We start from the raw sequence: 22,830 nt of genomic DNA on the forward strand, positions 1-22,830 counted from the left end.
GAATGCAAACTACATTGTACGCAAAACCAACACAAATTACACGCAATGTATCCATCGAATGAGACTTCGACCTGTGAAACCTCAATATCAAGTAGAAGACACAGCAATATTACAAAATGGAACCATCGTGATCTGGGCACACTCCCATACAGGCCTTCTCACGAAAAAATGTTTTTTCTACACAACCTGGGAATATTACACCTACGTTTACCATTTCATTACTTCATCCCAAGGTACCCAACTAGCCCACCAATTCTGGGATTTTATTCAAATGGACAATGACGACCCCATTGAGTTCGACCCTGTTGGCATCCGTGTATTCACTTAGACTTGCATAATTCTCTCTAATTTTTATCCGAAATACTTTTTTAAAATCTTTTTTCATGAGTCGCAATTAATTTAATGTAGTACTTATTTTATAAACACCGCAAATTATTCAAATGTAACGCCTCCTCTTCTTATTTTTAATTTCTTACCAATTTAATTTTTACTTCTGTCCAAAAAAAAATTTTTTTTTACTCGTGAGTCACAACTCGTGAGCACAATGAGCAAGCACCCCTAACATAGCAAACTATTATTAACCAATCTATTCCCAACCATTATCAACAAAAATTAACATCCCACCTTGTTATCACTTCGAAGGGCACGCGATTGAAAGTCAAAATATTAATTGCTTACACTACATACGACTGTGCAAAATAACGACCCAAAAAACTCACGAAACATCATTTTTTTTCCAAAACAAAACCAAACTAACACAGACAGGACCCTTACCGATTGCTCAGTATCAACAAAAAAAGATCCTTTCAAAACACGTTGAAAGGGCACGGGCTTGAAATAATAAAATCTCAAAAAATTTGAAAAAAAAACCCTGGCAGTATAGTTCCAACCCAAAAAAAAAATGTAAATTAAAGTTGAACAACTCACTTATTCCATTGAAGGATCCTTTGGAGGAAGAAACGAATACACAAAATTCTCGTTATCGTTCGATTGCGTTTTTGTTTCCCGTTTCCCACCCCATTTTCTTCGATTACCTCGTTTGTTATTTGTTTTTAAAATTAGACCACTATTAGCAAAACTTTGCACATGCTCAGTCACATCACTAGCACCACCAGTTGATACTTCTCTTTCTTTCGCCCAGTCTAACACTGCCTTTTTATTTTTATTTGATATTACAATTCTTTTTACCACACCTTTACGTACACTATAAGCAAACGATCCCAAAGTCCGATCAACAACAACTTGATTCGATTGATCACGCGCCTCCCAGCCAGTCACCAACGACAAACCTCTTGTAAAAGTTAAAACAGCATGCGCACACAACGAAGGCTGGCACAACACATTATCTTTCGTCGGAATGAAAAACCAAACATCCTTTTCAAACCACTTGCAGAAGGACCCCTCTTAATTAAATCCATAAAATATTGCGGAGTACCCATAACATTATTAAAATCCCTTGATGTCTGATAACTTCCACAAATCAGAAACAATTTCTCACCACACGGCGTTTTCGAAACACTATCATTACCCCCAATTTCAACATGTGCCGCCGTCCACCACTCATTCCATTGTACCATGGCATCTCTCCTTACACCAGTAAAACCATCAGGCAAAACACCACTCATCAAACCATCCACACAAAACGTCCAACCTATTGAATTACACAAACCAGCATACGACCCAACTTCTTGATACAACCTGCTATCACCACTCTCCAACTTTAATTTACTAACATAATTATACACATCGCCCTGATTTCTACAGCCCCGGAACCCTTCCACTAAACTTTCTTGCAATCCCACAATTTCTTCATTATTTATTGCCAATGGTACCTTTGGCCAACCATTCTCTCCAACCAGTCCCCCTTTACCTTCTATAGTTAATTTATTCTTTAAGGAGTTCCAACTATTTATACCCCGCCCATCGACTGTTTCCACTTCTTTCCATCCGAGACTTATTAATTTTTTCCGATCGTAGTACTGATGTTTGAACTCGTTCATTTCGATTAGCAAATCTTGTCTGCCTCGTGTCGTTCTAAACACGATAATTCTGTTTAAAAAAAATATATTAATGCTAGCCTATGAAATCCTAAATTGTTATAAGTAATTAACGAACCTTTTAGTGTCCATACTTTGATAAAATAGAATATTCCGTTTCTTCGTTATTACAATCGTTTTTGCAAAGCTTCGATAAAAGATCCAATAGTCGATGAGTAACGCCGCTATTAAAGTTTGACCTCTCCGCAGTAAACGTATTCTGAATAACTTGATCAATAGAGCAGTCAATCACACTGTTCTCAATTTACTTTCCTCCAAAACTTCCATTAGTGACTGTCATTTACTGCCATACCGAGGGATTTACTTCATTACTTTACTCCCCTCACAACGTGGAGCAAATGGAACTGCCACACTTGACAGATCACTACTACAATAATCTTCCTGGGAAAAATGCAAATAAACCCGAAGAGATTATCAAACAACTGTCATACTGATACAAAATCTAATGAACGGCCTCCCACTCTAACCTTACTCAGAAAAAAAAAGAAACTATTCATCACTTTATCTATTCAGTCCCACTTTCATTGTTAACAGCGAAGAAAACAGTAGCAGAGAAAATGAACTATCAGCCTGACCCCCCACAACTCTTCTCCTTCGACGGGAGGCTCGCCCTGCTTATAAAAATGGGCATACCACAGACGCCCATTTACCGCACTTACGTGCAAATTACCTACGTGTGGCAGGGCGAGCCCACGAACCTGGACGTACTCAGAAAAACAGCCCTCATTCCTAGACGAAGCAGCCTTATGCCTCATTTAAGGAGAGTTGTGGGCGGTCAGGAGGCCCTTAATTTACGAATCGAGCCTCATCACTACGTCATCCGACATTTTTAATCTATTTTTATACAACACTGCACGTCTCTATTTTTCTACTGCATGCTTACTACGCCTGCCACGACCAACACGAACATCATTGAAACACTTGGCAAGAATCGAGGACACAAATCTTCAATCCCACCATCACCAACTGGACACATATGGCTCCGATATGGCACGAAACTCACATCCACTTGGCCAACGCGGAATGTAGTATTCTTTTCACAACATACAGCGGTCGCGTTCCCCAGCTCAATTTCTTCGCATACATCAGACGACAAAACAAGAGGCCACAAAAGAGCAAACAGACAGTAAACTTTCAGCATTTTGATCTGGAATACTCAATAAAAACTTAGAACAAACCACTATTGATGTTGCTTTCCATTTATACTTAATTAGCCCAGTAAATCCCTTGACTTTGACAATACCACTAATTAAGACCCACTTGGCACAGCACACTAGGCAACCCTGTTTATAATCATAAGATTAAAGGTTCGAAACCCATCGCCTCCGCTTTTTCTAAAGAGCCGTAATATGACGATGCTAAATTTTGATTGGTTGAAAAAGACTTTTATAAATTCATACAGCGCGCATTTTATTATCTTGAAATTCAGACAGACGATTGTGCTCAGTACAGTTCAGTTGCTTTCCATATTACTTGAATTGAAAAACTTGTAGCAGAAAAAGAGCGTTTTTACCGAACCCGCGCTTCGAATAGCACTTAGCAAAAACTTGCAATTAAAAGCCTTTATTAGAAAGGATATTGCAACGATAACTCTGTCTTCATACAATATAGTACTTGGCACTAGCACCTACATAGCTGCTTCTAAAAAGATAGAAAAGGTAGAAGCAAACTAAGAAGAGAGTTATCATACATTGTTTCATAACATGCTCTTATGTTCAGAGAAAAATTTGGATCAATGGACAAGAAAAACTAGCAAAAAATGGAGGAAAAATTTGTGAAATTTGTTTTCAATACTTTTCGACGTTCACGTTAAACACAGTTATTCGTTTGAGTAGTTTGAAGCAAACAAAGCAGAGAAAAAATCTGCAAGTTTATATATTTGCTTCCACTCTCACTTGCATCCGTTCTGAAAACGTAACTTTGCAATCAATTGAGGTCAATGATTATTTGAGGCCAAACACGGAAAATAATGGAAGTTTTATTAAGATGAAGTACTCGCATCAAAAATGAGTTCAATTCACAGAACGGCATTTCAAAAGAAGAAACGGCGAATAAGAAAAATCTTCGTCATCGGCTGCTGAGATATTTGAACGAAATCGACCTGCAAACAAGCTGACGAACTTGTTGCAAAACATTAAGAAATGTTTCGGGACTTCTTACCAATGTTTCCTTCCCACTTGATGATCCACAAGATTTAGCAAACTTGGTTTAGGATACAGAGAAAGGAGAAAAATCAACGCTAACGAACCTTAATCTCAAAATCTTTGCGCAAATTTTTACAAAATGATGAACTATAAGCTTTTTGAGCATTTCAACAGTACACTTGCGGAATTTTTGGCCAATTTTAATGCCTTATGTTTCCTTATGTTCAAGAACACATTTTCGCTGCGGATTTCTCCATATAGTTCGCAACAACATTTAATCAACAGTTTTTCAACACGAAAAGCATACAATTTACGGTCCTCAGTGAATTGTTTCGAACCACTGTCTGAAATTCTAATACCTGAGCTCAGCAACCTCTAAAATTTGCAATGGCGGTTTCGGCCTGAATGGCTGGCTCGTTTTCCTAGGAAATGAGAAACACTATTCACTGAAGCGGTTAACAACACAAAGTTGTCCTTGAACTTACAAAAATTTAGAGGCGATCATTATCGACGTTTAGCATTCCATTTAATACTTTTGCAGCTAGGAGCTTTCTTACGCTGACAAGTACGAAATACGCTGATTTATAAACATCGGAACAAAAGCCGCTAAAAAAATCTACTCATCAAAAAAACTGGTTGTATTCTTGGCGAAAACACCTTCCACGTTGACCCCGTATTCTTGGCGTTTTCCACGTTGACCATGAAATTCATATCTAATTGAAGCTCATGATCGTCACTGGAGTTTTACGAGACCATATAAGACTTAATGAGTTATCTTATATACAAGAATTTTTTTTCTTGTTTTAATCCAGTATTTTAAAAGTTAACTTCCAGTCTAACTGCTTAGTGCCTGAACTTAATTTTGTTTAATATCAATAAGGGAACTGTTTCAGGGTTTATCGGGGATGTGAACTGATTCATTTCAGTTTGTTTAAGTATCTGAGAGAATACATGTGCAATGCCTACGTGTGACTGCTTGCATAAATGTGTAAAAATATTTTTAGTGTTCGAAGAGAATCTGTCCGCCTATTTGTGCGTCCTTTGATGAGCAGAAAACGTCATAAACGTATGCCAGTTAAATATATGGAAGACACGGCTCGTAGGAAATTGTGCGTAGTCTAAAAGTCTCGTAAGAAGTACGCATCCAACATACGTCTCAAATTTGTCAACAACTTTTCTTTCCTCTGAAGTAACTTTTCAATTGAAGAAACTTTTCAGGAGCAACCTTGAGTGCAACTTCATTTTGAAAAACCTGGTAAAAATAAAAACATTTCAGAAACTTACAGTCCGATAAGAGCAATCATTCGCAAGGAAACAATTATTTTAAGCAAATGCAGACAATAAATTGCAACATTTTGCTGCAATCAGTTGACGCACTAGAAATAGCAAACTATTATTGACTGGATATGCTTAGATCAGGAACTCAAAAAGAGGAGCAAAAATGAAATCACATTCATCAATAGAATTTTCACTTTTCAATTTTTTTTAACCAATTAGACTCAACTTCCCGTTGAAAAGTACTTCATATTACCGATTAGAAAGCAATCATTAAAAAGAGTTAAAGCTTATGTCAAATTTTGTCTCCCCGGCAAGAAGTTTATTTCGAAAAATCAAATCATGCATTAGGTGTCCTATATTCGAATTTCTTATCTTCGAAAATTCATACAATTTAAAAAAAACAAAAAAACTTCTTTCCTTTCTGGGTTGGTCATGACAAAGCAATGAAAAAGTATGAACATAACGTCTCTTAAAAGTTTCTTACTCAAACACTGACAGTTTTCTATATCGATTAACTCATGCTGTTGCACTCTGTAGTTTGTTGGTTCAATCAATTTGAATTACCCTTAATAAACCACTTGTAATTTTTCTCTCCAATTAATTCCCTAATAATTGAAAGGTGGCAGAATTGAAAGGTAGACGAAAATTTGGCGTAGAAACCTACGAGAAAAAAATTCCCAATTTTTTAAAATAAATTTATGATTGAGTTTTTTTGTTTTTTTTTCATTTCAAGAAAAACTACTGACGTCTTTAAAGGTTTGGTTTATTGAAATTGGTAACCAAATAAAAGCCAATGAACTTAAGAATGACTGGAATGAACAGAAACAATCAACAGAAAAGAGAAATTTTAAAAAATCCGATTTTTCAATTTTCTCCAAGTAATAAGTTTTCTGTTGTATTTGTCTTAAGTGTGTCAAACTCAGTCAATTTTTAGAAACCTCAATAAAATCAGTTTTTAAGTGAACTAGGTGAGGGTAATAGGTAAAACTGACTGCTCTCCAAAACTGAATAATTTTTGAAAATGGTAATATTTTTTATGTCACTCAAAAACGTTCTAATAATGCTCCTATGAATTTGCGTTGAAGTAAAGATTATATAATATAGTTCAGCGGACCAGAAAAACCACCAAGATTGATGAATTCTAAAATTGTTTAGTTGTTTTCCTGATTCTCCATAAAAAATGCTTTGAACACTTCAACGTTCAGGATTAACATAGCTATTCGTTGGAGCAGGGCGTCACTGCAGATAAAGCTATGAAAGTTCATATATTATTTCAAAAGCTAATAGAAGGTTCGAAAAAATAATTTTAAGAAAGACATACTCTGCATCTGTTCAAAAACCTTTGATTCCTATGTTTTTGATAAAGTTTTCTGTTTTTGTCAAACCGGAAAAATATTGCAATACAAAAAACTCAATGAATTTCCAAAATAAGCACCAAAACAGGGAGAAGGAACTCAGACAATGCAAACATTTTCTTTTATAAATAATATTTCAGATTCTGCCTTTGAAAACCGCTTTTTTTTTAAAAAAAATGGATTTTGAGCTCGTTTTGTTTTGAAGCAAAACTATATAAAATAAAGTTAATTTTTATTAATATCACTTAACAAAAAATTAATAACAAATATAAAATTTTCATATAAATTAAAACCATCTTCCCACCCTCAAACCCCAAACTTTTCGTTTTTCCCGTAAGTTTTTTTTTAAATTTTTTTAAAAAAACTCCAATTTTCAACCGTTGGATAAAAGTCAAAAGTAGCCTTGAAAATTCGATAAAAATCAAAAGTAGCCTTTAAAGCCACAAAATGATGACTCTCTTTTTTCTCTACGATGCGTAAACAAATAGTAAAAATTTGACCGAAGAAAAAAGCCAGCCTCGCCTATATATAAAATATTTAAAACAATACTACATGTAAATATGCGTACGGGCTCATAATTGTATGTAATTCTAAATTTCCGTTCGAAATGAAATAAGTAATCGGTAGACTTGTGGTTTTCAGATATGGTAATTAGAAAAGGAGAACAAAAATAACTAAAAAGAAGTTTGTATGTCAAGAAACGCTACAGCAATTAAAAAGAATCATGAAATAATTAAAGCAATCACTGAGACCCAAAAAAGAGCCTATGATTTTTTACTATAACAATACCTGATATTTAGAGAAAAACAATAAGCAAAATTAATTTCAGGTGGCATAAAAAGCAAGCAATTCAAAAAAGCCATTTTATTTAATTTCTGCCACTCAAAATGAATCACAAAATAACAAAATAAAAGTAGCCAATGCACAAACACCGACTAGCACTCATGAGGGTTGAGGAACTATCGTAAAGTTTGACCTATTGTAATAACAGGATATACAAAAACTCTGGTGTAATCGTTACCAATCAAAACAATTTAAATTTAGCTATCATTAAAAATGACCCGGAGGCGGATTGGAAAATAGGAACCAAGTGATCTCGTCTCCAAAAATGAGAATTTCAATATGCCAGTGAATACACAAAAGATCGGAATGTTTTTTGCAGCAGAACTTGAAGTCGCATTTTTTTTCAACCAAAAAAAATTTTACTTCAAAAACACGTGCAAGAGCTAAGCTTAAGAAACTTCCATTTATTTGAGTAACCATAACAGGATTATGCATATATTTAACATATGGTATTTAAAACGGATCTTAAAGTAGACAAGGAGGCTCTGTAATGTTCGTACGCACATAGTGTTCCGACCCCGCTCATGCACATTCTTGACTTAATTCGCTACCAAATGATGAAGATATAGAAAACTTTCAAAAACATACACATCGTTCAAAAAACAACCAATGAAATACGATAATGCCACGCTAGAGGGCCGATGAAAGTTGTTGATATTAGGACTACTAGAAAGGACAATAATAAAAATCAAAAAACAAACATTATTTACGACCAGTATGTCTATAATAAAAAAAATCATAAAAAAAATCAAACTCGCATCAGATAAAAACCAAAACAACACAATTTGACCTATACTTCATTAGCAAAGATATGGGACCTGTCCCCAATATGAATGGTCAACAGGTCGACAAAAAAGAGCAAATAGGTGCGAAGTTCAAAAATACTTTTCCTTTTTAAAAACAATTCTATTCACAATTATTAATGTAATTAGATATCAACTGAAATAACTAAAAATGTTCTTTCACGCTACATAGGAAGCAAGTGAGACTTATCTTTATCCAATTTTCGATTGAGCATAGTTTTAAAGCCAATGGGATGAACAATTAATTTATAATTAAAAAAGAAAACAAAAATCTTTTGAAATGTACAAATATATAAAAATCTAACAGCTTATGAAATCTTGTAGTAACAAAGCCAAGAAACAAATGTTTGAAGCTGAAAGCCTCATAAAGATTCAATTATAGCTCACTGAAGACGGGTTTTGACCTGTGCTTACAGAGACTGAGCTAAAAATCGACAGACAAAATATTTAAAAAAGACGGAGCTCAAAAACCCCAATTTATTTTTGAAAACAAATATTTTCAAAAGTCATAACAGACTTAGTATACAACAAAAAGCAATGAATTAAGTTTCGAAACCTCAGGAAACCAATTGGACCTGTTATTGAGGAGGCTAAGTCACGAGCCCACAAAAAACAAATACATAAAGAAGCCAAAACTTCAAAAAATTCTACGAAATGACACTCTTCAAGGCTCTATAATTATATAATGTTATCTGTAAAGAACTTTAAATCGTCATTTTCCCTTCATCTTAAAGCCAAAGAATCTTCCTTTTAAAAGGACTACTTAGACACGACAAAACAAAAAGAAACACAAAAACTGAAAAGCACAGAAATCTCGAAAACATTTTTATAAAACTAAATGGTTGAAGCAATTACACACAACGTATAAACAAGCGCAACAAATGTTTGAATCAACAAAAGTAATTGAGACTTCTAATGAGCGAAATTGAGTTAAATCATGACAAAAATAAAAGCAAAAAGGAGGCAGAAGAAAAAAATCATTTTTTAAAAAATTTAATTTGAAAGTCAATAAAACAAAGAGCTATAAACTAAAATCTTTAACTAGGTTGAGTTATACGTCTTGGCGGAGCATTTAAAATCTATCGTTATTGGGTATTTGGCGTACAACAACGAAAAAAGACACAAAGGCAAAATAAAAAACCCACAAGATTTAGCGACAACTGTGTCTCAGCCCAAGACGCATAAAATATTCAACAAAAAAAATTAACAAATCCAGATACGACTATTTCCGACGTTGTGCAATTTACCTACATTGCCTTCCTTTATTGGACTTATGGACAATAATGTGTTAATTCGACAAGGAAACAAACTGAAAAAATAAAATGTGCAATTCTGATCAAAAACAAAGGAAAAACGGAAAACGCGTAGTACCAAAATGGAGAAATTATTAATTTAAAATAAAACCGTTACCGACATTAATATATAACTCACAGGAAGTTGATTTTCGTCCGTTGAGACTGCGCCCAAAGTTGAGAGAAATAAGAAAAATAGTGGCAAAGTTCAAAAATTCATCAATATTTTCTCAAAACAAATATATTCAAATTCATAACAGGCATTACATGACACAAGAAAAAAAAGGCTAGGTTCTTTTATACCTTCTTAAATCCAACTGGATCTCTCATTGGGGACACTAGGTCATTGGGCTAGAAAAAAATCAGAAATGAAAGCAAAACGCAAGAAAACCATTTTTTTTTGGAAACAATTAGTAGGATACTGAAAAACCATGAGCCTAACTCTGAAACCAAAATATAATCTAATTGGGTCTCAATTATTGTATATACTATCGGTCAGTAATTGAGCCCTCATTTGAAATTCTTGTCCGTATTTTACATAACAAACATTTACATAGCGGAAATATTTTGAAAAAAATGTTGCGCCCAAATAAAATCTAAAAAATTTTTATCATAAGGATCCATAATGTGATCAAGATCAGCCCAGATATGGCTAAACGTCTAACAAATGACTCAATTGTTGAAACGGTTACGAAATAGATCAGTTTTATACAAAGGTTTTCAGTTTGTCAAAAATAAATAATGCAATTTGTATAATTATCGAGTTTAAATTAGCAAAAAACTGGCAAAATTATAATTCCAGAAGACTCTTAAAGCCGGTGGGAGCATAACTAGCTCTCTGTCCAGCTGAAAAGAATATGTCCACAGTTTTAAAGGGTCTTTTTCCAGCAAATTTAAAGCAAGTGGGCTAAAAAAAGTCATTTTTCGACGAAAAAATTCTGAATTTTGAAAAATTTAGCATAAATTCCAACCAAAAACTCGCATCGAACAATTCAGCAACCCTCCTCTATCTTCGGAGATAAAATCAATAACACGACAGTTAACATTTTTCACAAAATTTACTGAAATTGACGAAAATTTGGTCAAATTTGACAAAAATTTGGTCAAAAATGTGAATAAAAAGCTGAATTACGTCTAATATTCACAAAACTTTAAACCACGATAACTCCCTATAAAAAGCAAAAACTGCAAAAAATCTTTTTTTATTCCATGTTCTACGCTGGACGGGCTTTCTAATGATACCACTCACAGCTCTCTACGATTATTAAATCGATCGGCCAAAATTGTCTGAACAAAAAAGAACCCATTTGAGTATAGTTCCTCCCCCTCATGAGGGGTCGGAACAAAAATGAGGCCCAAAACACTGACCTGTTGAGAACTTTGAAGTCGACAGCTGGAATTTGCAATAACTCTTGAAGCTCGTAAAGATCCTAAAGCAGCATCCACATGGATTAGATACATAGAATAAAGCGGTACTGATAAAAAATGAAGCTGATATCAGTGCACATACGTCAAATTGTTTAAAAAATATTTTTTCCAACATAATATGTTATTTAATTTTACTTTCAAAGTTGCTCACTCCAATTATGTTAATGGATAACGGTAATTGAAAATTAGTCTTCGTACTTCTGAATACAATTGGTGGAAAAACTATTTGACCACTAAAGCGTGAACTATGGAAACCGGTTTTAAAAATTAATTAACCTGAGCTCTAAGGTTGAGTTCGGCTAGTTTCTGGTTGAACTGATTGATAAGTTCGAATGCTGAAGAGGAAGGACAGTTTCTCTGGTACACGATGGATGCCGTAATCTCAGATTCCAACTCTGTCAACTCACGTCCAAACTCATGCAATTTCTGCAAACACAGTCGAAAAATTTCTCATTTTTCAGCAGTCAATTGCAACCTTTGCTTAAAAGCTGTAGTTTTTGATATGTACCAGAAATTACTCGAATTATAGTTCTTCATTGTTCATTGAAGGGGACTTTTGTTTTGAAACACTTAGACTCTTTGAGACACTTAGAATCCAAATTTGAGACTGAAATATTCTCTGCACTTGAAAAAAACATATTGAAAGCTTGCTATTATGACAGATACGTGAGATAATGCGAACTAACAGTATCCGACCATTTTAAAACAAGCCTTATAACAGACCGACGCTTTGATTTATTAAGAATTGGAATTTTTAATACTTATTTCTTAAAGTATCTTCTAGGGCCCACAAATACCAACCGATTATCCATTTCATATATCCCAGAGTACCAATAAAAAGTTTAGCTGGGTACCAAAAAAATTACAAAAAAGGTCGAGTACAGAAGTTAGTAAAAGTTTATTGAATATACCCACGACATCATAAATGACACGACATCATAAATGACACGACATCATAAATGACACGACATCATAAATGACACGACATCATAAATGACACAACATCATAAAACAAGCAGTGGTGGAACACAGTAAAACAGAGTGAAACACAAACCCCAGTAATGAAATCAGACTGATTATGAATGGTGGGCGTCAATCGTTGTTTGGCAAGAGACACTTTACTCTTGAGCATATTCCATCTCTGAGGGGCAGTTGAAAAGGCCTTCTGGACCTCCTTGGGCAACTCGCTTCCCTGGTTACCAAGTCCGTGCTTCTTCACCAAAGACACAGTTCTTTGCATTGCAGTGAACTTGGAGTCCAGTTCTGCGTGTTGTGATGACACCTCGTTGAAGATGTGCATTATTCGCATGATCTCATCAAAACTGCTTTCGGTACCTGAAATGGCCAATTGAATCGCTTTTCACGATGGCATTCAAAAACGTGCTCCTACAAAAGGAATAGAAAATGTGAGAAACCAAGTCTCCGAGCAAGGCAATTAATGGGGTGTTGTTAGTTGTCTACAACAATAATGGCAGCCCAATAGTTCAGAAAACCCTAAAAAACTGAAAATACTGACAACGACCAAGAAGTCTGGATGATGAAAAATTAAATAATGCGATCAATTATTTTTTAATAAAATCTTAAAAACCATGGTCACCAAATATTGACGCTAGCTTAGATAAGGACACACCAATGAGTAGAGCCATCATCAATAAAAGATGGCCGAATAGATTTTCGATGTGACAACTCAAGCAAACATAATTCTTTTCATTAAGAAATTTTGCAAAAAAAATTGTTGAGCAAAAATAGTAAAATACTGACCTGTAACTTGTTCCAACGCTGGTTCTATTCGTCTCAAAAAGGAATCGAGAGAAGTGAGAACAGAAGACACTTGTAGAATGAGGTAGTCAGTGTAAGTCCAAATGGCTTTGTTAGCATATCCCTTGAGCACCTCTTTAATGGGACACAAGTCTACCTTGAGCCAGCCAACGCTTGTCGTGTCGTCAAATTCTTCAATTCTCATTCGGGCAAGCTGAATAAAATCAATTTATCAGAAAATTATACAAAAGTTTAGTAATAGATGTGAGATTTAAAGCAAAAACCAAGATCAATCATATACATGACAAGGAGAATCTGTAATGTGCCTTCGCACATAATGTTCCAACACTTCAAATGATAAACAATGAATATTTTAATTTAAAAAATTTACCCTTGCCTTAATTTTAAGTTCGAAAGTTGCAATCTACATCATGGGATTGTTGATCAGCTATTTGATAATTTGAGGGACCGCTAAAAAGTTTCAAACACACCTAAACCTCTTTTGCTCTACAAATAAATTTTGCAACTGTTTGTAGAGCAATTCGTCAATTGCTGCAGTAAACTTAGACATCAACACTTTAGAAGCTGACCAGTTATTTTATTCCAGTTTGGTTCAAACGCATAGCATAACCATTATAAATTTTTGAAAAACCGGATGTTTTTTTGTAATTTACTGTACATGTACCCCGATATACTTCTGTACTTTGAAACTGTCCTCAATTCCGCACCTACATATTAACTTTGTATTATTCTCAATTTTATATGAAAAACAGCCGGCAGATTGCCAGAGAGCAGCTCAAATAGCCGAATAGACATGTTGTCCGGTCTTTCTCTAGACAAACATAACAACAAATGAAACCAAGAATCCTTTTTTTAATTTTGAAAACAAAAACTATATAAGCGATCAAAAATCTCCTTTCAATGGAAAAGCAATGTGACATACTGATAGAGAGATTAAGAGACAGGAAAGCAAGAAGATTAGCGAGCACAATAAAATTAAAAACCGACCCCTTTTGAAGCACAAATGTTTTCAAAGTAAATTAAACCAACGGCTAGAAAATGCAAATCAACAAAAACGTAACATTTGTTTAATCAGAAAGTCTATGATAGCTGACATATATAACAAAAAAAACAGGACAACCAACATAAGCAAAAACTGGGAAAAGGATCGAAACTTTGCAAAATTCGTTAAAAATTTAAAGTATAAATCGAAACAATGAATTTAAGTCATGGCTCATCAGAAAGCAAACGAAGCTGTAGTATTTTTAAAAAAGGAGTATCTTATGAAAAAGTAGTATCTTATGAAAAAGTAGTATCTAATTTATAAAAAGTTTATGAAAAAGTAGTATCTAACTACTTTTTCATAAATTTTTTTTTTAAAAAAAGTAGTATCTAACTCGTAAGAAACCTTACATGCCCTTTGAACAATTCAGTACTTGCATCTTAGCATAGTAAAAACACACGAAATAATTCTGAAACACATTTTATTTCTAAAAAATCAAAATAAAAAGCAGAAGTTAAATCAATGGCCACAGAAAATCTCTCAAAAACCAAACATTTGTTCAAACATAATAAATTTTATTTTATACCTGAAAACAGTTCGCTGTTTTTTATACATCAGACTGCATCACCACGTCATTTTGACTTCTCAATGATAACAAAAAATCGAAAATGAGAACCGTTCTTTAAAAATAAACCAATTAACGTCGGACAAAATTTTCTCGATTAATAGGCGGAGCAATTAAATTCAGAGGGGGCTGCAGCCTAGATAAATTTCTCATTGATGGTGCAAAACGATGCGCTAAGTGGGGGGTTCGGATCTGGGACCTCCGGCGTCCTTGAGGGGATCACTATCCATTCGTTTATAAGGCACCTGTGATATAAATCATAAGTGCTTTTGTTTTAGCAATAGACTAATTTAAACAATATCTTTTTTATAGAAGTAGATTAATTTCTGAATGAGAACAATTCCGATCACTCAAAAATTAAGAAATCAAGCGTGAAAACGTCACTCGAAAAATGCAATCGAAAGATAATGGTCAAGCAATAATTTTGCATGAAAAACAAATAAGTTTGCAATAATTGCCTCAATTTTCATTCGAGAGTAATTTAAAAGAAAGACATCGCCCCAATGTAATTCAAATTGACTGAAATTGAAAAAAAAACAAGAGACCGCTAATAGCAACTCCAATCAGTCATCGCAGCTACTAAAACATTGCTATAACTGAAAAGCTCCCTGTTGTTGAAGAGATTTTTGTTAAATTCTTGTTTCTCAAAAAATAATCGCGGCTCAAAGTTTTCAAATTTTTTTACATTGCTGACCTTTCCAAGTTTTGTTCACAATACTCTCAAAATATACATTCATGCTCATTTGATGTAAATGTTATTTGATGTAAACTAAATTAAATTTACGTCAAATAAGCATAAATGTATATTTTGAGAGTATTGTGAACAAAGCTTGGAAAGGTCAACAATGTAAAAAATTGAAAACTTTGAGCAGCAATTAATTTTTGAGAAACAAGAATTTAAAAAAAAATCTTCAAAAATCGGGAGCTTTTCAGTTATAGCAAATTTGAATCTCATCAAAAGATATCAGTCGGCAAATATTGGCATAACAAAAAGTAGGGCTGGCATCAAGTTTCAAACCCCAATTTCATTGGGGTTGGAACAATTAGGATGTAGATTATAATTTGAAAATTGAAATAATTGACTGACCAAGTTTAACGCTCATGGCGTCAAACCATTGCAACTTAACTTCTTATTCAAAATACAGTTTTCATGAATTTACACCACGCATTCTCCAACATAAACTTTAAGGACATTTTTAGTATCGAAATGCTCACTTTATAAATCTCGATTTCGGTTTCAAATGCATCCAAAGACGGCATATGTTCAAAGATCCTGTCCGTCATTTTCTTCGCTGTGTAGAATCCAGGCGCCGAACTTCGATCTTTGGACAGCTTACTCCTCGTGTGACTGGATTCGGAGCCAGTCTTCTCGGACCTTGAGCTCTTGGCAGCCGTGGCTTGGTCACTAAGGAATCCTTTGACTTCTTCTCTTAATGGGTATGGCTGCAACTTTCCATCAAGAAAATTCTGGAATACCGTTGGAATGTCATCTGTCCAGAGAAAGTAGAAGTCGTTGAAAGGAACCATCAGAGACTAAAATTCAGGATAATGACACAATAGAGCAACCAGTCACAATTAAATAGAGCTTTTACTCAAAAAATCTAATGTTTCACAAGTTCCAGGAAATGGAATTTTATGAAAAATTACCATTTTTTGTTAGTTTCTTAAATCTGTGAGTCCCTTTCCTTATAACGTTACTTCGAAAATAGCAAAGGATTACATTAAGTTCATTCGATTCATCTAACTCATAGAATCAGAAATTTTTCATGTATCAAAAATTTTTAACGAAATTTATCAAATAATACTACCTTGCAGTCCTGACAGTTTGCCTCAACGATGCTTCTAATCTTGTCAATATAGTCGTTGATCTTGACATCATTGGCAATGCGTTTGTGGTATTCGCTTATGTCCTCCTCATCTCCTACGTCGGCAGTGTCGTGACCCCCTGATCCAGGCTGGGCGTAAATGGGCTGGATGTAGGAGCCTGGTGGGTAGAAACAAGACTCTATACAACAAGTCCCAATAGAAAAATTGAGAAAAGCATATCGTATCACATACAATAGAATTTGTGAGAGAGGGTCAAGATAAAGACACGGGTTGTCGCCCGCTTTTCAAGAATTCAACAAAAAAAGCATGGGAACCCCGGGTCGGCTTAGTATGGCCTGTGTATGTGCGCGCCTGCTTTTTTGGCTGATTGTGTTGAGACAGGGTCCCAATGTTTTCAACTTACAAATTTCTTTCGAAATGAAGTCTAACTTTCAAGAGCTTTAACAAGATGCCTCTAGCTTCTAATAAAGAATTAGCTTGCAGGACAATTGAATTGGTCTTTATACCAAAAACATTGATCGGCAGTCCCTTTAAATAAAAGACTCAGGCTGATGTGTGAAAAGAGTTATCGATTCCGAGCCATTCGTAAGCTTTTCTCAAATTAAAAAAAAAAATAGTTTGAAAAATTAACGATTCATAAATTTACCAAAAAATGATGTTTTCGACTCTTCATCGAGAAATCATTTTTGTTCCAACCTCATTTTTATTCAAAACTTATCTGGAAGTTGAATAAAAACTAATCCGTGGTGTCTAATTAGCCGATCGATATCTTTTGCAGAGATAAACAAGAGCAGTATCATTGAAAAGCTCCTCAAAATCTTAGTATTTTGAATTTTTTTGATTTTTCAAGGAAAAACAGGATTCACAGTTTTTCACTTATCGCGCCGCTTCACGTCGTCATACCGCTTCAATTTTTAAATCAAGACTCTTCAGAGGGTCTTTTTTAATATTTCCAGGTAAAAAATGTTCAGGTAAAACGTTCAGAAAAATCTTTGTCACATATTTTTGAGAGATAACTTTTCAGTAACATTTTTATTTTTGTTATATAAATAAACAACTGATTTTTATATTTTTCTTGTAAAAGAGCAGAACTATATAACTGAGCTGTATATAACAAACTTTAAAAATTTCTCCGACTGGACTAACCGCGATTGAGGAACTGAGTCATCCACTCCTCAGCAGTTTCCTGTACACTTCGTTCATCTGATGATTCGTCTAAGGGGGGCTTGAAACCTAATCTTCCATCGACCAATGCTAGTTTGATCACAAGCAAAGGCTCGCCTTTGGGCTGAAACAATCGCTCAAGATGACTCAAGTACTACATCAAAAGATCGCGAAATCCTTCAGAACATCGTCAGCGATGGGTAAAGGCGTCAGCAATAGAACTATTTGCTCTATTACTTATAGAAATACTTGATTAATGTCCAATTATGGTAAAATATAAGGGGGACGTTATGATTAGGGAAACATTTGCCAAAAAGTATTTAAATCGAGGCATTGCTAAAGCATTAACTGAAAATGGCTACCAACAGAACAGTTTTTACCTCCGAATTGTTAGCGTCGGCTAATTCATTGTACATGTGCCTTAACGAGGCAAAAGTGGCGTCGAAAAGTCCCTTGAGGGCAAAGTAGTCCACATTCTTGAGATACTCTTCCCAGGCAGGAGATCCACGGCTGACCTCTACACATTCGAAGGTGTCTTCAAGTAGAGAGTGCACTTTCATACCAGATGACCTCAAATAAGCGTCGTGCTCGGAGACGATGGCTCTGAACAAAACAGTCCCAAACTACAAAGACTTCAATTCAAACGCCAAAATAACCGTAAGAGAAGAAATTACAAACAGAGCATAGCGTAAATATTTTGGTAAATGTTTCATCATTTAAAAAAAACTACAACAGAACTTTATATAAGCATAAATTTTGTTTAAAAATGAACTGCTTTTGAGTACTTCTGGACAAACAAGTATGTCATCCTTTCGAAAATTCTGGCTCTGAACTTTAATTTTTCAAAGTGTGTTTGGCCAAACTGCCAAATTAAGAAAAATTAAATTGACATGAAACAAATGTTGATATTTCACCCTTGATCATCCATCAACTCTTGCATCGAGTAAGAGTAACTTGGATCTCTGTCATGGAATATGTCCAATGGGCCATCAGACCACAGAGTGAAGATGTCAAATATCTCTTTTAGATTTCCTTTCACCTTGTCCAAATTGTAATACAGGTCATTCAACACCAGCTGACTCGCGTGTTCTATGAAGTCTTGAGTCTCCGCCATTTTCCAAGTGTACGCAGTTTTACCCTGATCTAAAAGCTGCTCAATTATGTTCAGTTTTCTATGGAACAAAGCCCGTTCTTCAGGCGTTATCGAGCGCATAATGTAGTTATATTTAGCAACGATTGCTTCCAGTCTTGCAGAGAGAGACCTCAAAGTTTGGAAGTCCATACTTCGGATGATCTCTTTGACAGTGTCTGGCATTCTAACTTCAAATGGGGGTTGTGAGAGATAGTGCACTTCTCGTAGGAGAAGGAGTAGAGATTGGTCCAGGTTTACACGGAGAATCTCGGTCAGATCTGTCACACTGGTGGGCGCACGCACAGTTGTGGCATGTGGGCTGTCACGCAGGTGAGAATCCGCAACTAGCATGGCTCGGCTTCCAGGTGCTGAATCGGGATGGGTGTCGGGGTGGTCTTCATTGACTGGTGTGACCTTAAACCAGTGAAAAGTCACAAAATTTGAGAGGTGTTCTAAGTTAGAAATGAAAATTTTGACAATCGTTGTGCTTTTAAACAATCATTGACTCCTTGTTCACGGCTAAATGTGCAACTGAGTATGATTTGACACGGTTTACCTCCGAATAAAATTTGTTGATGATAATGACCGTGTAATATATACGTGAGAAGTCAAGAGATCAGACAATAAGAGCAGTCAATGAGAATCCAAAAGAAAAAAAACAATTAATAACTCCCATCTTATCTTCTGAAAAAAAGACGAGAAGACCACGAAAAGTGACCGCGAAGTGAATTGGAAAAAATGAGAGGGTGAGATAAATGTTACCAGTATGAAATCTTTGAGTCTCTCCTTGATCTCTGGATTGAGTCCCCTCTGCCAGTCTTTTAACAGTTTGTCCTTGAACTTCTCCAGCTTCACTGTCAACTCACTATAGAGCTGCTCAATCTGGGAGCCAATCTCACTCTGCACTGAATTGGGACTCACTTTCAGTAGCTTTGTCATTGGGACCTAAAAAGAATTTCTCTAAAAATAAGACACTTGTCAACCTACATCATAGTACGAAGAAAACCTTCTTCAAAAAAATACCACAGCTGTTACCGTTTCGGCCCCAACTTAGTAGGCATATATGATTCCCGATCCTTAACCCTATAAAAACAGAAGTTGCATACAGGATATGATAAAGAATTCGAAAGAACATAGAAGTGACAAGTTTTAGACATTTTGATAGTTAGCAGATCAAAAGTATTAATCAGCTTAACTGAAAGCGGTAAAAGGAATCATTTTCTCGGAGCTCATCAAAGATTTCACCAAAACCACACCAACAAATATAGACTTTTAATCAGCCAACCATTAAACATTTCAACAACGTGTTATGCTCTATAAAAAAGGTTCCCAAAAAGCTTGCACGGCATCCAAAGCGTAGGTAGCATTACGTAATGGGAGATCAAGAATCAGTGAGATGATGCAATAAAAGTTTCAGAATTAAACAAATGAAATATATCGGTATTTTAAAAATAATTTAAAAAACGTTTGAAATGGGAATGAATGACAAAAGTATTTGAATTTAAACGCTAACCTCGATGCGCATGTGGAGTGCATGTTGCCACTTGAGCTTGCTGACGATGAGGGGTACATTGACATGTTCCGGTACCAGTCCAGTGTGCCTGTGTCTGTCCAACATGTCTTTCACACTCATCATTTCCTCGAGGAAACACCTCATCAGGAACCGATCCTCTGCAAAACACATCAAAACACACCCCTCAGCAAGTAAAGATATTTTCTGATTACGCATTGTAAATGTTTTCAATAATATTCTATAATAACAAATATTTAATATATTGTCAATCTAGAAGATGTCAACAATCAACAAACATCTCAATAATGTGTTGAACTTTTCAGAAGAAAACATTTCGACGTTTTATGTTTAAAAAAATTGGAAAAAAAACGTCGAAAAAAGTTATCGTTTGATATAGATAAACTTTAGTGCTTGTTGTTCCGACCCCTCTTGAGGGAGGAGGAACTATATACTCAAATGGGTTTTTTTTCAGTCAATTTTCGCCGATCGATATATTCAACGTAGAGAGTTGAGACTGGTATCATTAGAAAGCTTGTCCAGCATAGAATATGGAATTAAAGATTTTTCTGATTTTCGTTTTCTACAGGGAGTTATCGAGGTTTAAACTCAACGAGTAAGGAGTAAATTAAGGAGTAAATTAAGTTAAGGAGTAAATTCCTTTGATTTTATTCACATTTTCCAAAATTTTTGACTAAATTATCGCCAATTTTGCTGAAATTTGTTAAAATTATTAAGAACACTGCTGTTGATTTTATTTTTAAAGACAAAAAAGTATTGTTGATTATTTTGAATTAATTTTTTTCTCAAAAATTTTGGCAAAATAGTTCAAAATTCAGCCTTTTTCATCAAAAGTAGCACGAAATAAGCTTCTTAAGTCCAATTTGATTAAATTTGCCTGAAGAACACCCCCAAACAACACTGATACAATCTTTGTACACTCAAACAGGGGCTATTCCTTCTTCAACCTCTGATGAGAGTGCTCTGTAGTTAAAACTTTGCCGTTTTTCGTTAATTTACTCGTTGATTATCAAAAAAGCAGAATTTATTATTGAGTTTGTAACCAACAAATTATCTATATCTATAAAATTTACACAATTAGGTGTTCCTAAAGGGCGATAAGCATTAGCAGGGCTAGTTTTGGATCAAACTTGGACTATACAATCCAAAAAGACTTCGGATTGAAATCAGTCGGTCCTTTTTTGAAAAAAAAAGATCTTTTTTATATTAATTAAAGAACAGAATATATCAAACCAAAGCGCAAGAGTGATAGGTCCAATTGGCTTGCTAAGCAAATCCATGCTAATGCATTTAGTTTTTTTTTGAAAGCTTATGGTCGTTATGACTTTTAAAAGTAATTAATTTTTAAATAAATATTGGCTTATTGAATTTTTCCTCTATTTTTTTCTTAATTTGGTCAACTTGTAGCTTAGTGTCTTACAAAAGAATGCTTCGTCATCCTACTGATTTAAAATTTAATATCTACTGCGGTTTAAAGCCTTAAGTTATTGTTTTCTGGCTTTGATACCATTAGATTTCAGATTTTTTATTTTTAGATATTTGCCAGTTTTTCACGTTTTCTAGTTTTGTCACATCATCCCATTATTGAGAGCTCTCATGTCACATTATTGTCGTTAAAAAATCCTGAGGGATAGATTAACGTTTTAACGGCTTCGACACCCCTTTCTCGAAGAATTTATTTGATTTTTTTTACAATTGTTTTTAAATGTCGTTTTTACTTTGTCTTTTTAGTCGTATGAAATCTCCAGAATAATGAAAGATCTCATTGGCTGTTTAGGGAAGACTAGATGAGCCGATATTCTGATATTAGCAGATAGCTGATAGCTTTCATGACTTTGAAAACATTTGTTTTCCAAAATAAAAAAAAATTCGCAACTTTTTAAATTCGCAATTTTCAATTTTTTTGTCTTTTTGCTACCTAGTCTTGTAAATTACAGGTCGAATATGAAATTATTTGGGTCTAAAAAAGGTTTCAAGAGGGATTGGTGTCACAAAATCTAATATAATTAAAGAATTTGTTATGTTTTTTCTGGCTTCGACTTCGGTTTTTCACAAAAAAAAATTACATTGATTTGTCATCTTTGACGTTTTTGTAGACCCAAGACATATCCTGGATAATTGCAGTTCTTAAGGGCTTCCGTTGTACGAATAAATGAACCTATTCAGTTATTTCATTTTGTAATTAATGGCTTTCAAGAATTTGGAAGTAATTTTGCTTTGAAAAATTTTGCTTTTCATTTTTTGTCTACTTGTTACCTAGTCTTATTAATGAAAGGATGTTCATAGTTTGTGGCTATATGAACCGATAATATAGCCACATACTAGTTTATCGATGTTTGAGGAGGGTGCAACAGAACGTATTTTGAGAGCCAAATAATGGCTTTACGGATTCGACAGCGTTTTCTGGCAAGTTTTAACTGAATTTTTCTTTGTTGTCTTTTTTGTTCTTTTTAGCCGCAGAAAAAACTGAATAAGGACAGGTCTTAATGCCCTTGAAATGAAGCACTGGTAATCGTAATTCTTTGGGATATTTTATTTGAATTCTAATGTTTTTCATTTTTTTTAAGTTAATTGTTTAAAAAAAAATATG

General features: G+C 34.6%; 2 protein-coding genes across 6 annotated transcripts in view; one reads left to right on the plus strand and one right to left on the minus strand.

Moving 5' to 3' along the window:
• LOC142336146 (dynein beta chain, ciliary-like) overlaps positions 1-22,830 on the minus strand; it is a 226,683-nt gene that overhangs the window by 169,562 nt on the left and 34,291 nt on the right. For all 5 annotated transcript variants that reach the window (XM_075384733.1, XM_075384736.1, XM_075384734.1 and 2 more), the window contains exons 9-19: positions 20,223-20,380; positions 19,472-19,654; positions 18,492-19,123; positions 17,958-18,180; positions 17,560-17,701; positions 16,395-16,570; positions 15,802-16,119; positions 12,962-13,172; positions 12,255-12,535; positions 11,477-11,626; positions 11,141-11,202 (exon numbers count right to left, since the gene is read on the minus strand). In XM_075384733.1, coding sequence (XP_075240848.1) covers positions 11,141-11,202; positions 11,477-11,626; positions 12,255-12,535; positions 12,962-13,172; positions 15,802-16,119; positions 16,395-16,570; positions 17,560-17,701; positions 17,958-18,180; positions 18,492-19,123; positions 19,472-19,654; positions 20,223-20,380 — 2,536 coding nt within the window. The remainder of the gene's footprint in view (positions 1-11,140; positions 11,203-11,476; positions 11,627-12,254; positions 12,536-12,961; positions 13,173-15,801; positions 16,120-16,394; positions 16,571-17,559; positions 17,702-17,957; positions 18,181-18,491; positions 19,124-19,471; positions 19,655-20,222; positions 20,381-22,830) is intronic.
• LOC142336147 (multiple coagulation factor deficiency protein 2 homolog) overlaps positions 1-22,830 on the plus strand; it is a 548,941-nt gene that overhangs the window by 163,630 nt on the left and 362,481 nt on the right. The gene's annotated exons all lie outside the window — the stretch shown is intronic.

Source organism: Convolutriloba macropyga, chromosome 3, assembly GCF_964194025.1.
Source record: "Convolutriloba macropyga chromosome 3, txConMacr16.3, whole genome shotgun sequence".
NCBI lineage: Eukaryota > Metazoa > Xenacoelomorpha > Acoela > Convolutidae > Convolutriloba > Convolutriloba macropyga.